Source organism: Eulemur rufifrons, chromosome 4, assembly GCF_041146395.1.
Source record: "Eulemur rufifrons isolate Redbay chromosome 4, OSU_ERuf_1, whole genome shotgun sequence".
In the NCBI taxonomy this organism is placed as follows: domain Eukaryota; kingdom Metazoa; phylum Chordata; class Mammalia; order Primates; family Lemuridae; genus Eulemur; species Eulemur rufifrons.
This window is the reverse complement of record NC_090986.1, coordinates 83,887,498-83,900,062: the sequence shown is the minus strand read 5'-3', so window position 1 is coordinate 83,900,062 and position 12,565 is coordinate 83,887,498. Positions and strand designations below refer to the sequence as shown.

The 12,565-nt window shown below is 49.6% G+C and overlaps 2 protein-coding genes across 4 annotated transcripts in view; one reads left to right on the top strand and one right to left on the bottom strand.

Moving 5' to 3' along the window:
• GRTP1 (growth hormone regulated TBC protein 1) overlaps positions 1-12,565 on the top strand; it is a 199,161-nt gene that overhangs the window by 45,509 nt on the left and 141,087 nt on the right. The window lies entirely within an intron of this gene.
• CUL4A (cullin 4A) overlaps positions 9,847-12,565 on the bottom strand; it is a 46,036-nt gene continuing 43,317 nt past the window's right edge. For both annotated transcript variants that reach the window (XM_069467791.1, XM_069467790.1), the window contains exon 20: positions 9,847-11,623. In XM_069467791.1, the coding sequence (XP_069323892.1) occupies positions 11,528-11,623 (96 nt within the window). In that variant the 3' untranslated portion in view covers positions 9,847-11,527. The remainder of the gene's footprint in view (positions 11,624-12,565) is intronic.

Genomic DNA, 12,565 nt, shown 5'->3' with positions numbered 1-12,565 from the left:
CGGCGGCGGAGAAAGTTAGGGAGAAAGGGCGGCGGGGCGCGCGGGCCCTCGGGCGCTCTCCTCCCCGCAGGGCCCAGGCGGCTCGTTTTCCCGGGTGTGTGGGACGCAAGTGCCTCAGTTGCCACGCGGGGAGGCCACTATTTGCCAACTCCTCCGTGTCCTCAGGAAGGAAAGGACGGATGTGAAATCAATCAGTGCCCCTCCGCCGAGCGATCGCTGGCGGAGGAAAGATGGCGCCGAGCCGCCGAGCTGAAGGAGAAAGTGCGGTTAACATTTTTAGTTCACAAACGTGTCTCCACTAAAGTACCTAAAAAGGGAAAGGGAAGAAATTGTTTTCTCCCCTGTGGCAGGCTTAAGTAATTACATGAAACTGGAGTTTTTAACTTGACTTTTCTAGCTCACTGCTTTTCAGGAAGGCTGGAAGTGGGGGGTTAGAAAGTGGGGGAGGTGTTTGAACAAGCATGGTGACTACTACAATTTCATGATGCACAACAAATTTTAGCAAAACACAGCATAGAATTTCATGCTAGATGTCAACGGAAAAAAAGGCAAACTCTAAAATAATTTTAAAGAGATTTACTCTGAGCCAAATTTGAGGACCATGACCCAGAGCCATGGCCAAGAAGCCTTGAGCAAGTGGACTCGGTGTGGCTGGGTTACAGTTTGGTTTTATACATTTCAGGGAGACAGGCGTTACAGGTAAAGTCATAAATCAATACGTGGGAGGCATACACTGGCGGGAAAAGGTGGGCCATCTCGAACTGTGGGGCTTACAGGTTATAGGTGGGTTTGAAAGATTCTTTGGCTTGTAATTGGTTAAAGACATGAAGCTTTGTCTAAAGGCTTGGAATGTTTCAACATAAGGAGCTGTTTATCAGAGTTACGCTACTGGGCATGTATTTGTTGTGTAAATTGAGGACTTGCAGGTCTGTCTTGCAAACCCTTAGGCCTGTTAGTGGGTTACAAAAGATGTCCCCACGAAGGGAGGGGGGCATGATGAGGCAAGCCTGGCAGGCAATTTAGTTTTAGGATATTCCTTTGGCCATGAGGGGGGTCCATTTAGTCAGCCAGAGGGGCGGGTGAGCCTTAAAATTTTACTTTAGTTCACAGAGTAGTGAGAGTGAGTGGTCTGTCTCCACTCTCGGAGACAGACCATTTTATTCTAGAGAGCTGCTCCTGTGCAGCTGCTCCCTGCCTGAAGTTACTCTGTCGTACGGGCCCTGCTGGTGATTTTTCCAGGAAAGGAGTCAGAGGACCAGGATAATAGGCTGGACTTGACACTCTGGTGTGTCTGGTCATTCTTCAGCTAAGAGTACACCGAGAACCGAGGGGAGTCTCCCATCCCAACATCTGTGCTGCTGAAACCCAGGATTGTGATACATCAGAAGCCAGGGGGACGGAAAGGGGAAGCTGTATTCGGAGAAATGACAGGAAGCAAAAATCTCCAAAAAGCAAACAAGTATAACAACTAAGGAAAAAAGCCACAAGAATCAAGGTCTGTTTGGTAAAGTGACAGGTAGTTAACACCATATCTGAACCAGTGGGCTCAGGGCCCGTTTCCTGAGGAGATGGGATTGAAGTAGCAGCACAGGATCAGAAAGGGGGAGAGGTGTGTGGCATTTATTCCTGTGAATCACTACCTGCGAAAAGGTGGAGGCAGGTAAGGTAAATAGGTGAGACAAAAAAACCTCTGCTGGGAGGGCTGTGGTTCTCACCCTGCAGGCTGCAGGGAATGAGACCAGAGAAAGATCCTAGAAACAGTAAGACTTCGCTTTCTTTTTCTGGGGAATGTGTGGATTGGACTAGACAGGCATTCCTGAGCTTTTTTGATAAACGCCCTCCTCCATTCTGAGCTTGTTGGGAGGTTCTAGCGGGGGAGCACGGCCACTTGTACACTGTTGACCAAAGAACGGTCCTCCTCTAACCAGGAAGGTCGTCCTCTTTGAGCTCGCAGTTTCAGGGGGGACGCATGTGGAGCACTGAGGGAGGAAGGGGACACTCTCCCGGCCAGCCAGATCAGCCACATCACTGCTGGCTATCAGTGGGGTGACAGATGTCACAGCCAGGTCGCCCTCACATCCACCTCCATTCTGATAGGCACTTTAGGACAGCCTGGCGATTACTGTGTTCTCCGAACCTTCAACTAAAATTTTGTCTATGTGAACTAAAATAAAATTTTAAGGCTCACCCCCACCACCGGCTGACTGAATGGGCCCCCTCATGGCCAAAGGAATACCCTAAAACTAAATTGCCTGCCAGGAGGAGGGAGGTCAGACTTGCCTTATCATGTCCCCTCCCTTCTTGGGGACATCCTTTGTAACCTATTAACAGGCCTAAGGGTATGCAAGACAAACCTGCAGGTCCTCAATTTACACAACAAATGTCCATCTGGTGGCTCATCTCTGATAATCAAACAGCAACTACATTGAAACATTCCAAGCCTTCAGACAAAGCTTCATGTCTTTAACCAATTACAAGCCAAAGAATCTTTCAAACCCACCTATAACCTGTAAGCCCCACAGTTCGAGATGGCCCACCTTTTCCCGCCAAAGAGTGTATGCCTCCCACGTATTGATTTATGACTTTACCTGTAGCCCCTGTCTCCCTGAAATGTATAAAACCAAACTGTAACCCAGCCACACTGAGTCCACTTGCTCAAGGCCTCTTGGGCGTGGCTCTGGGTCATGGTCCTCAAATCTGGCTCAGAATAAACCTCTTTAAAATTATTTTTCAGAGTTTGGCTTTTTTCTGTTGACAACTCCTTACTTCTCGGATTGTTTCCTTTTATTAGCCCAATCTGGAGGAGGCCTTTGGGAGGTGTAGGATGTTATCACATGATCAACAGGTATCCTCAAAATTCCATCTGCGTATACCAGGTCACTCTAAGAAAACCCCCTTGGGGAGGTGAACCGCAATGCAGATGCAGATTCAAGCTCATTCAAGCTCGTGACACATTAATTACCTGTAGGTTACTCTAGGTCACTTTCTAAATCTTAATGTGCCTGGGCTGGGGAATTCCCAGATTGATAAAGCAGCGCCTCCTTCCCCAGGTGCAGTAACTGCTCAGGAGCATTAAGGGTGGGGCGGCACCAACATGGAGCACCTGCCCTTATCCTTCTTCCCAGGTGGAGTAATTGCTCAAAACAGCACCAAAGCGAGGAACCCTGATTCCGAGAAGAGCCAGAGATCCTAACTGTCTACCTAACAAATGTATGATGGGCTGGGAAAGTCATGAAACAGAATAGGACTGCAAGGCCGGGCACGGTGGCTCACGCCTCTAATCCCAGCACTGTGGGAGGCTGAGGGGGAAGGATCGCTTGAGCTCAGGAGTTGGAGACCAACCTGAGCAAGAGCGAGACCCCATCTCTACTAAAACTAGAAAAAATTAGCCGGGTGTGGCGCATGCCTGGAGTCCCAGCTACTCGGGAGGCTGAGGCAGGAGGATCGCTTGAGTCCAGGAATTTGAGGTTGCTGTGAGCCAGGCTGACGCCACTGCACTGTAGCCCGGGCAACAGAGTGAGCCTCTGTCTCAAAAAACAAAACACCAAACATGTTTCTAAGCACTTCCTTGAAGTACTTAAAATCATGCTAGTCTTCTTTTTAGAAAGTTCTGAAAAAGGAACATTCTCACAAAAAAAAGAAGCAAAACTTTTACCTTCTTCGAAAGCAGGTTTAAAAATATAGTTTGATGTCGTTTGCAACACAAGAAATTATGTAATTTCAAGTATGCTCGTGTTTCCATCGTATCCCCACCCGGACACTGTTGCCCGCGCTCCCTGGGCTCCCGCGTGCTGCTCACCAGGGCCTGGTCTGTTTTCAGAAGGAAACCCCGAGGGAAACAGACTGGGAAGTGAACTCCACCTGACGCCACCTCTTCACGTGGGCCGTGTGGTTGGAACTCGAAGGGCACGGGGTGATCTAGCGACAGTCCGGTTCCTCCAACGCAGCCCAGAGCCGAGCACTTCTCTGCCCCACACACGGCCTAGCGGGCGGCGGACCGCGCAGAAGTTGGGGACACACGGCCTCACTGAGGATTTGTTACGAAGGCTCCATGCTGGGGCTCATCACCAGGCAACCTGGCCACGGTGCTTCATAACAAGAAAAGTTTAAGACTGAGACAGAAACATTAGGAAAGACCACAGTGACTATGATTCTGACTTTAAAAAAAATCCTCATTGAAAGAATTATTTTCTTGCCTGTTCATCCAAGTAGAACTAGGTAAAAATGACTCATTCATTTTTCTTTTATTTTTTAAAATAAACTTTATTATGGTTAGTTTACATCCAGTAAAGACACCCATTTTAGGCGTCCGGTTTGATGAATCTTGACAATTGTATACACCTGTGAAACTGCCCCCCCTCCCCCCAAGGAAAATATAAAACACTTTCTTCAATGTAAAAGTTCCCCAGTGTCGGTTGTGGTCGCCCCCCCCCCCCCCGCCCCCGTCCCTGCGCACGGACAAGCACTGGCCCCCTTTGTCACTGGAGACTGGTTTCAGATGACAGAACCTCACAGAGATGGACTCACACAGTGTGTACTTCTTGTCTGCATTCTTTCTCTGTGCATAATGTTCATCTGTGGTGTTGTCTGTCCTGCTAGTTCCCTCCTTTTTATTCCTAAATGCCCTTTTTTGGACCTACCATAATCTGTTTACTGATCTGCCTGTTGGAGGATATTTGGGTTGTTTCCAACTTTTTTGGTTGTTACAAATAAGACTACTGTGAACATTTGTGTGCAAGTCTTTGGACATATGCTTCCGCTTCTCTTGGGTAAACACCTGGGAGTGGCACAGCTGGAGTCCTGTGGCAGGTGTGTGTTTAACTGTAGGAGAAACTGCCAGACCCTTTCCCAAAGTGCACCACCGTGCGCGCCCAAAACCAGTTCATCCACATCCTTGCCGACATTTGGTGTTGTCAGTCTCTGTTTCTTTCTTGTTTTTTTTTAAGAGATGGGGTCTTGGCCGGCTCGGTGGCTCACACCTGTCATCAGAGGAGGCTGAGGCAGGAGGATCCCTTGAGCTCAGAAGTTCAAGATCAGCCTGAGCAAGAGTGAGACCCTCTGCTGTGTTGGAAGGCGGGGCGGGTGAGCGGGCCCTGGGGGCAACCGCGCAGCCCTGATTGGTGCTCAGCGAAGCTGCACGTTAGACAAGTATGTGGTTGACATACGCAGGGTAAAAGATTAAAGGGGACACAGGCGTCCCAGGGTTTGGAGAGGGATGACCGATTCTGTTAGGTAGACAGTGAGGGGCTCCAGCTCTTCTGGGGACAACGGTGGGCGCCCGCCTTGGTGCTGCCTCCAGCAACTGCCACACCGGGGCAGGAGGGCCCCTGCCAACCCGCACAAGAACCATCCCCGCCCGGCCAGGCAGCCCGCGCACAACGGGGTCTGGAACGTGACCTGGAGTAACCTAAGGCTGACGACCATGTCATCAACTGTCCGTCAGAGTGGTCCAGTGGTGGCCTCTGAATGCCAGGAGGGCCACTCCCGACGGTGTAAGACAAGACCCAGACCGCAGCCAGGGCCTCTTGTGACGGCCGTCATCACCTTGCTCTTGCCCTGTAAACTGACCTGCTTCTCAGCACACTCCTGTCATGCTTCCGGTGTGTCTGGTCGTTCTCTGGCCAGAACTGAGAACAGACGGCCAGCCCGACACCCTGTCCTGCTCCTGTGCCTCCCGTGGTAGGTGAGGCTGCAGTTGGTCCCTGCTGGCGACAGGCCTGACAGACTCCAGCCTCGCCGAGTCCACGGGGATGGCTCAGGCCACAGCCCAGCTTCCCTCAGGTGTCCACCCTCGGCCGTCTGCTGCTGCCTGCAAGAGTTTCCCTTCAGACTTTCCCTTTACTGACACCAGCTGATTCGGAAAGCTTGTCTCCTGTGCCTTCTTTCTGAGAAGATCATTTCAGGATCTGCTTTAGTAAAACACGGCTGGGCGCGGTGGTGGCGCCTGTAGTCCCAGCACTCGAGGGGGCCCAGGCGGGAGGGTCGCTTGAGCCCAGGAGTTTGAGGCTGCATTGAGCTATGACGACGCCATGGCACTCTAGCCTGGGTGACAGAGGAAGACTCTGTCTCAAAAAACAAACAAACAAAAAAAGCCCCAAAACAAAAACTATATTGGTAAAACAAATTGAGAAAAAGGAAGACTAAGATCCAAGAAAGAGTGGACCTAGATAGTAACGAGAAGAAGAGACTCCAGGGTCACAGCCAGGCCACAGACCTGAGAAGCTGGGCACAGTGGCACACACCTGTCGTCCCAGCCATTCAGCAGGCTGAGAAAAATGTTTTAAGAAAAAAATCTGGGTTTGTGCAAATAATGTAGTAAGAAAATTATTGATTTTAGTGATAAGACAAAAGGTGTATGTTTCTTTTGTCAACAATAGCAATGAAAAACTGGGAAAAACAAAAAGCTAGACAAAATGCCATAGTACAAATATAAAGCAAATTAAAATATGACAAATTTTCACCTTTAGTGGGGTGTGGGGAAAGAGAGCTTGTTTGTCTCTGAAGCTTAGAAGCCTGCACAGGGTATAAAGTCACATGTCATTTTTTTTTTTTTTGAGACAGAGTCTCACTCTGTTGCCCGGGCTGGAGTGCCGTGGTGTCAGCCTAGCTCATAGCAACCTCAAGCTCCTGGGCTTAAGCCATCCTACTGCCTCAGCCTCCCGGGTAGCTGGGACTACAGGCATGCACCACCATGCCCGGCCAATTTTTTCTACATATATTTTTAGTTGGCCAAATAATTTCTATTTTTAATAGAGATGGGGTCTCGCTCTTGCTCAGGCTGGTCTTGAACTCCTGACCTCGAGCGATCCTCCCGCCTCAGCCTCCCAGAGTGCTAGGATGACAGGCGGGAGCCGCCGTGCCGGCCTATAAAATTTTTAAATAAGAAAGGGCGCATGCAATGAGAAGTTCCCCGCCCCCGTGCACCCAGCCCTGCAGGACTGCACCCTCTCATCACTCACGTACACACGTGCACAGAGACATGCCGGCACCACGACAGCACCACTCGCTGCTCTGTCTCCCTCTCCTCACACACCAGCGTCTTGGCCTTCGCTCCTCAGCGTCTAGGTCTGCGCTGTTTGAAGCTGCAGGAGCAGAACAGCGTCCGTGAGCCTGGGCGGGCGCCCTCCGCCAGGAAGCCAACGGGAGACGGAGGGGGCGGCCAGGGAAGAAAGGAAGCCCGTCTGCAGACGCCGCAACCGGCAAGGATGCCTCAGATTCGCCTCCCCAGCGAGCAGGGCTGGGTGTGTTTTCTTTTTGAGAGGTAAAGTGAATAATGCCCGAAGTGAGTGTCACGTGTTCAGGGTGGCAAGCAGGGCAGGGCCCACAGGGCAGTGGGACATCGCAGGATGGGGACTGGTGGGCAAGCCCCTCCTGGGGTGGGGATTCGAGCTGGGGACAGTGCTGGGCGTCCTTTCCGTCCTGCGCACCTGGGCTGCGGGGAGTGGGCTGCTCTGCCCACTTGGGCAGGCTCTGTGGCGGCTGCCGCTTACCTCGACTCCTCTGAGCAATGGGGTGTGAGGCCTTGCAATTACCACAGGGCTGCTAGCAGGTTCCGCTGTGTCTGAACAGCTCCAAAGGGAAGAGATCAGTGAAACGAAGTTACAAAGTTCTGGGCAGCAACTCCTCCTGGGAACTTGCAACATCAGAGAACTGCAAAGACGCGTTTCTGTCCCTGGCGCTGGCTGTAGTCTGGCACACAAGGACGTGCAGGCCGCAGCCACGGTACTCCGGACCTGAGGACTTTGCTCTAGCTGTGCCTGTTCCGTGGGCTGCAGGATAACTGCGCAGACATGGAACTTGCTGGGGCGGAGCTTGGGCGCCTTCACATTTAATACACAGTTGCAAGTTCACCACGCGACCCTCAGTCCACAGCGTCTCATGTGGCCCCGGACCTGACCCCACTGTGCGCTGTGCCCCCGCTGCCCTCCCTGGCGCCCGCCAGCTGCCTCCCACCATCGCCGGCCCTCATTCCTGTGAGACCCTGTCCCCACCTCTCCGCACCCCGGCCCTCTCCACCGCCCTCTCTGAATTCAGTCTGTCGTCCTGACTCCCGCTCCCCTTCCCCGGGGGACTCCAGCACCAGGGCCTGGTCTCTGTCCTCCAGGGCAGGCCGTGGACCACTGTCCCCTGAGTGCGCAGGGTCCTCCCCCAGCCCCCGGCCGCCCCCACCTGCTCCCTCCCCACCTGCTCCCTCGGGCCTGGGGCCTGGCCGCCCCGGGCACCTGCGCCTGTCTCCTCCAGCCGTTCTCGTTCTCGTTCTCAGCAATAGTTCCCCAAAAAGGAAAGTGGGCGAAAGAGACTTTCCCAGTGAAGCAAACCAGGAAGTCACAGCCTGGGGGGAGGAAGCTGCGCCCGAACAGAGCCAGGGCCTGCGTTACAGCCGCAGCCCATCGGGGCTCGGTTATGCAAACGAGGGATTGAAACCTGCCTAGTTCCGACTGGCTGGGGCAGGTGAGCCCAAGTCCCAAAGATGAAAGGGGGTTTCTGGGCACCGGTGTGACCCCTGCTCTGCACGTGGCTGCTGGGCTCTACTTTAAATTTAGGCCCTGTCAACCCCCCCCCCCCCCCCCGACCCCCTGGGCCCTGCCCGGATGGCTCCTTCAGGTCCCCTTTGTTCCGCTTTCAGAGGCCGGAGGGTCCCAGGTCTCCTCCTCCGGGGGCTCTGCAGTGACCTGGCAGCCCGGCAGCCGTTAATGCCAATCCTTTAAACAATGGATCTTAATTCACTGGGTTAGTGGAAAAACACTAACTATAAAAAGGGTCAGAGGTACCGAACCTCACAGGGGATCGTTTCTGAGTCCAGGCGCAGGGGGTGCAGCTAAAATAGCGCTGCGTAGTTCAAAATTGCTCAGAACTACAGGAAACCGCAACAATTGTTACTACAGAAGATGTTAAGTATTTGAGGTGACAGGTAACTAGCTTGATTATTCCACAAATTATAACATCACTTCGTATCCCATAAATTGTCAATTTACAATAAAAATGTACCCATGTCTTCTTCCTGTATTTATGATTTCTTTTATTTAAACACCAAATTCTTTGACCACTTGGAACTTCTTTTGGCATAAAAGTGAGAACAATCCAACTTTGCTCTTTTCAAGGTGGTGGCCCAGCCGTTTCCGACGGCATCTGTAGAAAGTGGGAGCCGGCAGGATTCGGACTGTTCTGCCCCAGGAGGCCGCCTGACAACCACACGGGTCAGGACGGCAACTGTTTTGTTATTTACATTGTTGACTTTGTTTTTAGAATGTATATGAGTAGTACATTTCTGTTTTAAAGCAATTTCTGGCTATTTTTATATATTTGCTTTTCAATTTTAATTTTAGAATCAGCTTGTCTGTGTTTTAAAGGGAGGCTGACATCTTAAGACACTGCACGGAGAAATGTGAGAATTAACACAGGGATTCTTTGTGTTCTTCAGTAATTTTACAATGCTTTTCATAGAGATACTTCCCTGGTATTAGATTTTATCATTTTTTTGGCTGCTATCAGAAAAATGATCTCCCACTATAGTCTGTATTTATAGGAAGGCTACTTAACTGATTTTCTGTTAATTCTGTGTACAGTTAACTTGCTGAATTCTATTTTTAGTCATAGCTTTTCACTTGCTTCTCTTAGATTACTCAGGTACACCATCATAATAATTTGCAAATAATTTCACCTTCTTTCTAATTTTACAGCCTTCTTTTTGGTCACATGTGCAGATACAGCTTTTTTTTTCCTTATTTAAGTGCCTTTTCTTTTTCAGTTATTTCCATTGTACTATTTGTTCTACCACATTAATCTGACTATAATAAAACATCAAATGATACTGAGAAATAAGAGAATGGCTAGAAACAAGTAGAATAAAAGGTATAGCGTGTCAGAAAGAAAAAAGACCCATGTGCTGATTTTCGGCCTCGCTGGTAGTTTGTCCGAGAGGTGACCAGAGAGGAACGATCACTTGAGGCTGACGGGTGTCCCTGCTCTGCCTTCCCTGTGTCTGGTGTCCTGGTAATTACAGTCGCTAACAAGCTATGAAGACTGTGTCGTTTGCATATCACAAAGTTTTATTAATGTAATTTTAAGGCCAATTAAACTAATTTTATTTAAAGTAAGTCTACATTAAATTACAATATTAACAATCTCTAGACACAATGAACTTAAAATATAAGAAGCAGAAATAGAAATCTATTTGGTCTTTGATAGACCATATATCATAGAACTCAAAGAAAATTCACAAATATAGAAATGCTGATAATTAAAGAGTGAGGGTTTAATATGGGAACCCATAAGGTGTCAAATCTTAAACATGCATGTTTCAAAAAGAGAGGATCTTTTAATAATTTAGCATAAAATCAAATTATATAAACTTGGTATATTCCAGAAAATATTGCTTTAAACTCTTTATACCATGATCAAAATTCCTTTGGTAGCTCTTCAATCAAAATGAAACATGCTTATGTAAATATAAAGTACTTTTAAATGTTATCACAAAAGTATCTTTGTCATAGTTACCACACCAGCATCACCACTGAGCTTCCATCTTCTGCTCAACCTCACGTGTGCACAACACGAAACCAGGTACACCAACAAAATCCTTTTACTCTCTCAACAAAATAACCTCTGCTTCCAACATCAAGACTTTGTCTCCATAAAACTTTTTACAGTGGTGCAGCAGAGATCAAGGACCATCCCTGCGAGTGGCTGTAAAAACCAAACCAAGCAATCACACAAATACTGCAATTAAAAAAAATCAAACAGCAGTCATCCCAATGCAAAACACAGGGACCGCCAGACTCAATCTTAGAATGGAAACACAAACACACTAACCCCCCAAACCCTGGAACAGAGAACTCACGACTAACTCGGCCGAAATGAAACACAGATGCTCTGGGCCCACCGCACCACAGGCCTCGGACCGTGTCCTCTTGGCACCATCAGCGGTCTCACTCAGAAACCTGATTTATCAAAAATCAGTCACCAAAGTTTAAAACTTTTTGAAAATACACGAAACACAGAGATGCCAGTGTTTAGGTTGCATAATCGATTTGCCAGTTTTGAACACTATTTATTCTTAATGTTCACCAATGAGGGGTTCTTGTTTTCACTCTAAATGTTCATCAACCTCGAGAGCTTGTCTTCAGGAACACCTAAGCACTCTTTGTAGCGAAATAATGCAGCATTTAGGGTCTTTTTCATTGTGCATTCACGAACACAAAAGCAAACCAAACTTTCGGTTCTTTGCCACAAGAACAAGACCTTATAAAGGACTTGTTTTAACCAGTATCTTCTTGTCCAATCTCAAAGTTATTGTGCACAGAGCAAGAGAAACAATTTAAATGCCTAACAGAGCTAGAAGGGAAAGGATACGTTTGCCGTGTGAAAGTCCTTGAGCCTTGTGGAGGGTGGACCAGGGTTCCTCTCCGTTCCTCACCCACAAGTGTCCACAGCTGGTTCAACGAGAGAGTCCCGGAAATGCACAGACGTGCTCTGCCGCTCTGAGATACATTCTAGCGCTTCGAGAAAGGGAACAGTCTGCGCCCTGTCAAGCCACATAGTGGTACTGGTTTGGGTTGTCTTTGTCTCTCTCCATATAGTCTCTGTCTATAAGAGATTCAATTCTCTTTTTCAAATCTCCAGGCTAAAAAAGGAAATTAAAACAAACAAAACCCTCAATTATAGTGGCATTAAATTGACAAACATAGGTGACTCTAGACACATTCATATTAAAACATTGTATAATGATATAAGTAGCTATAAAATGAATGACATTCCCTATGTCAAAGACAGTGCTAACATTACCTCTCCATCAAAAGTGCTTCCACGTCAGCCTGGCCAAGGCCCGGGAAACTCGGAACTCGCACAACGTAAACACAGGCTGCCCCCCAGGGAGGGGCACACGCAAGGCTGACCCTGCTAAGTGACACACGTCTGTTTGTTTGAAAAGGAAATCTGGTCATGTCTCATCGGGGCATTTTTATCCTTCGTAAGGGCACTTCTCCCTAAGGAGCGTGTCTTATTGCCGTGTATTTACTACACACAACAGCCACACAGTGTGACTGCGAAGTCCGAGGGCTCCTTTGCTGGACGCAGCCACCTCCGCTGCCCCCCCCCCCCCCCCCCCCCCGCTGTCTGGGCGAGCGAGCCGGGGCCGGGCCTGCGAGCGAGGCGCGCCCTGTGAGAGGGAGCCCTCTCTTCCAGACAGCAGAACGTTCTGCTCAGTGCCAGGCACACGTCTTACAAGATATGGCCCAAATCCCACGACCATACAGCACCCCAGGGGCCTTGGCCAGCTGCAGGCCGCACTCCCGGCCGCCTTCTGTTTCCCTGCTGAGTCTCCTTATTTGCAGAGGGGAGAACAGCAGGGCCCCGGCCCGCGGCAGGAAGGACCAGTGTCCCCAGCAGCGTCTCGCAAGCTGTGCCCAGCACCACGGACGCTCACGTCACCCTGGGGGGCAAGTGCCACACCCCTGGAGGTGGAGTTCTGGGTCCCTGTCACTTCTACGACAGAGATAAAGGACATCTGAGTGAAGAGCTTTAATGGCCCTGGCCAGGGGTCCCACGCGTCAGTGCACACACACGG